The 4,579-nt window shown below is 35.5% G+C and overlaps 1 protein-coding gene across 1 annotated transcript; it reads left to right on the top strand.

The window, feature by feature from the left end:
- The first annotated feature begins 2,223 nt into the window (after positions 1-2,223).
- LOC145076312 (uncharacterized) lies at positions 2,224-4,092 on the top strand. The gene has a single exon (XM_079022237.1). The coding sequence runs from the start codon at positions 2,224-2,226 to the stop codon at positions 4,090-4,092; it is 1,869 nt and encodes a 622-aa protein (XP_078878363.1).
- Positions 4,093-4,579: the final 487 nt, after the last annotated feature.

The raw sequence follows: 4,579 nt of genomic DNA, 5'->3' as shown, positions 1-4,579 counted from the left end.
GTGAAGCGCGTATGATTAATAATAAGGTGTAGTGTCCAACTCTTATCATATCGTAAGTCACGTGTCCTCTTCCGATTCTCTCTGTTTCCATCTCCTCTCTAATCGAGACCACCCATGTGCATCTGGCATCAACTCTTGCCCTTGTTTTCTGCATTAATAACCAAAATGCCATTGGTGCTTGTCACACCCCAAATATTCCAAAGTGTATTTTTGTACTTGTCTTGATATAATTTTACCTTTAACACAATTATAATCATCACAAATAATTTCTTTTTTTTTTTTTTTTTTTTTTTTTTTTTTTTTTTGTATTTTAAGGTATTTCATCTCCTGTTATCATCATATACAATGTTAAATTACGTTAAACCCTACAAATTTTAAGAAATAATCCATCATTTACCTAAATTTATCGAGCTCCCCTTATAGATTCCTTACCTCTTTTTTACTCTATCTCAATTGCTATATAAAATGGGTAGTGACTTTCCATTTAAAAAAATTATCACATAAAATATAATATATTATCAATTATCATATCATATAAGTTAGTAAGATATACATGGATGAATAAATTTTTTAAATAGAAAAATTATTTTCATGCAAAATAGAAACCAATAATCCATAAGGGATAGGGAGCTTTTAGCCCTTGGTGTATGACCTCTATCCTCTTACATTTTTAATTAGTTCTTATACATGATAACTTTTGGGTAATTTTATACGTATATTTAAATTGTTTTATGTATCCCTTTTGTAAAAAAAATTAATATCTCTATATCCTCGTGATTTAACAATTTATATGAATTAAAAAATATACATATAATAATATCAATAAATGTATACTCTTTAATAAAATTTAATATGACAATTTAGCATGATCTGTCCATGTTCATCGCCTAATATTTTCTTTCAAGTCTTTCCAATTTCGGTGTCATTATTTTAATGCTTCACTATCCCTTTCTATTGCTTTCCTCTTTTTTTTCATTATAACAATATTTCATAATATAATGTTTGATTTGACTATCGAAAATATCTAATAAGGATTTATAGAAAATAAAATACAAAAAACGAGTAAATCAAGTTATTATCATAAAAATATTATAATTATTGTGAAAAGGAAAATAAGTTGTTTTTGTAACTTTTTATTTTCTCAATTCTCTTTAATACTATATTTATTTTCAAAATAAAGAAACAAACTAAGAATCAAATTTAAATTTAAATATTAAAAATACGAAATTGGAAAAAAAAAGTGTAATTTATTTATTATTTATGTCTAATTACATAGTAAAATCACTATAATGCTTTTAAATACACTTTATTATTTATGTTTAATAAACACCCACTTCAAATTATTGCACTTTAATTTGTTTTGGTGAGAGATGACATGATTCAACAGGGATTTATAACATGTTTTTCAATAAAAATAACCCTATTCATATTTATTAAGAAGTTTTATATTTATGGATAAAAAGAAGTATCACATACTTCATTAATATTTTCGTTTTACTATCTATAGATCACTTTGGATTCTATTAATTGTCACCACATAACTTATATTTCATATTGTCATTAATGTTATCCCATTTTGTTATATATAATTTCACAATACAAAACCTTACTTCCAATTGGTGCTAACATATAATAGCTTTTACGTCTCGTAGATCCCATCAATCCATGTATATTAATTAAATCATAAAACAAAAACCTTAAAAAAATTATAATAGAAACATATTAACCTTTAATGATCTTAGACTATTAATCATCTTACATTTATAGCATCTTTAAAAACATATAGACTTATTAATAACATTAAATAGCGATAATGACGTGGAAAATTTAAAAGCCAGTTGTCATCTGAACATGCATAGGACCAACAATCTGGCACACATGTTAATTGTTAAAATCTCAAGGGCATAATGGTAATTTCAAGCAAGTTTTGGTTTCAGTACATTAGCCTATGACCGTTACACTTGCTAAAGACAGCCTTCATTTCGTCATCTTCCATTTAATGCCACCATTTTCAGTCTACTCTCTGCAACCCACCATTCATACACCAAGAAAGCGGCAGCAGCTTTTGCCTTCAGATCCCCACCATCACCACAATGGCGACACAAAGACAGTAACCAATCAATGGACTCCGACAGACCACCACCACCACCACATCGTACCCCATCCACTTCTTCCACCAGCGACCTCTTCATCTGCTTCACATCCCGACACCATTCTTCATCCATGAAGATCTCATCGAAATCGATCTTGAGTCCAGGTAGAGCTGGTGGACGTGATCCGCCAATCTCCCTATCAACCTCCCTCAGCCGTAGGCTGAGAACCAGTCGCAGTATTAAAGGCGGTGCATCTCCGGCGATGTTTCCCACCACCGGAAAGAAAAGAGGCGGCGGTTTTGATAACCCAGAGCCCTCTTCTCCTAAAGTCACTTGTATTGGTCAAGTCAGGGTTAAGAGCAAGAAGAAACAAGGGAAAAGATTGAGAACTTTATCGAGAAGGCATAGCACCGGAGATGTTAGTTTTAGAAAACTAGATCATTCTCGTGATGGGTTTAGTAAAAGTACGAATCTTGGGTCGAATTATCAACAGGGTAGTAATAGTTTCAGTAGTAATCAGGAGAACTTGCCGGAGCAGAGGCATAACCAGAGATGGGTTCATCTGCCATTGACGATTTGCGAAGCTTTAAGGGCATTTGGGTCGGAGTTCAGCTGTTTGTTTCCTTGCCGATCTTCATGTTTTTCTCCGGCGACAGAGAGGGAGAAGGAAGAGAAGACTGCAGGGAGAGGAGAGGAGATGGATAGTCACCGGCATGGTTCTAGCTCGTGTGCTGCGGTGTTTACACGGTGGTTGGTGGCTTTTCAGGACGGAGATGATGGCGATAGAGGTAGTAGGAGAGAGATTGAGCTGGTTGTAGGAGGAGATGATGAAGATGACGATGATAGAAGCATGAGGACTTCAAGAAGACATGTGTTTGATGATTTAGAGATCGTAAATAATAGAATTGAGGGGACAAAAGACGAAGCAAGAGTGAGCATTTGTATACCACCAAAGAATGCTCTGTTGTTGATGAGATGCAGATCTGATCCTTTAAAGATGGAAGCTCTTGCAAATCGATTGTGGGCACCAACGATTGATCAAAATGATGAGGAAGATGAGGAATTTCTTGACGATGAATATGAAATCCAGCAAAAAACATTTGATTCGAAGGAATCTAAAGATACCGATCAAGAACATGAAGCTAATCAAGAAACGAACTTGAAACGTAGTGTTGAAGAGGAAGAAGAATATCAAGAACAAAACCCAGAAATCTATGAAGACGAAGAAGAAATTACAGTTTTTGGGTCATTATTTGATGAAATTGTAGATCAAGAACTTCAAGAACCTGATGAAATGGAGGATTCTAGAGAAATATTTGAAGAAGATGAAATCCCAGAAATTGAAACAGAGGAGTCACACATTGAAAAATTCAAATTCTTTCAAGGCAAAAACGAAGACGAAATGGTGGCCGAATTTGCAGGGAGATCTGAAATGGCGGAAGAAATGGTAACCGAGTCAAAGGAGAGAGACAATGGAGTTCTAGAGAGAGAAGGGTTGCCGGATTGTTTGCTATTAATGATGTATGAGCCTAAGCTATCAATGGAGGTTTCAAAGGAGACATGGGTATCCAGTAAGGACTTCATCCGGCGGCATTCGAGTAAAAAAAAGCCTCCACAACCGCCGCCGCCGCCACCGGTCAAACAAACAGACGGTGAAGACGAGTCAAAGGTCAGTACCACCACCTTCACTACTCTTTCAAGTGCTACAAAACATGTGACCGCTGAGGCTGCGGCTGCGGCAGCGGCTGCTCCGCCAATCCAGCCAGGCCGATCGTCGTGTTCATTACCTCGACGACCACCGTCTATGGCGGAGATGCTAGAACAGAAGCTCGTAAATGCGGTGGGGTACGAGCCGTTTGTGCTGACTCGATGCAAATCTGAGCCGATGAGAACAGCGGCGGCTAAGCTAGCGCCGGATTCTTGCTTTTGGAAAAACAGGAAGCTGGAGCCGCTCCGGCGAGCTTCATTCGGCGTCGGCGCGGCGGGGTTAGGGTTTTAAATCAAGTAAAGTCAAAATCAAAAAAAGACAAAAAAAAAATCGCTGTTGTTGTACTGCAAACAGTTCTAGCACAAGGTGGGCTGGACATGTTGTACATTGATTAGGAATCTAGACTTATAATACACTTGATTTGTAGAAATAATCTTGTATCAAATGTTGCATTAGGTGGTTGTACGGTACAACCACTCAATGCAGATTGTACAAGTATGTGATGCATGGATAGATAGATGCATGTACATATTTATCTACACTAGTTTCTTGGTACTAGTTTTATTTGAATATTGATGTAGTCTATGCTTTTGTATTCCATTTCTCAACACACCACAAGTTCCTAAGAACATTTTGGGTTAAAAGTGTTTCTTTTGTTATGTTGTATTTAATCTAGACAACATTTAATCTGGACATAAATGTATAAAAGCAAAAGCATTAATTTAATTTTTACAATATTAATCAATCTGTAAATTCAAAAATCGATTAATTTTTACAA

This window comes from Lactuca serriola, chromosome 9 (genome assembly GCF_051521515.1).
Source record: "Lactuca serriola cultivar US96UC23 chromosome 9, Lser_US96UC23_V15, whole genome shotgun sequence".
NCBI classification, from domain to species: Eukaryota; Viridiplantae; Streptophyta; class Magnoliopsida; order Asterales; family Asteraceae; genus Lactuca; species Lactuca serriola.
The sequence above is the reverse complement of the archived record's forward strand: the minus strand, read 5'-3'. Positions and strand labels throughout refer to the sequence as shown.

Coding starts and splice junctions, on each gene's coding strand:
- LOC145076312 (XM_079022237.1), top strand. CDS start 2,224: ATGAAGATCTCATCGAAATCGATCTTGAGTCCAGGTAGAGCTGGTGGA.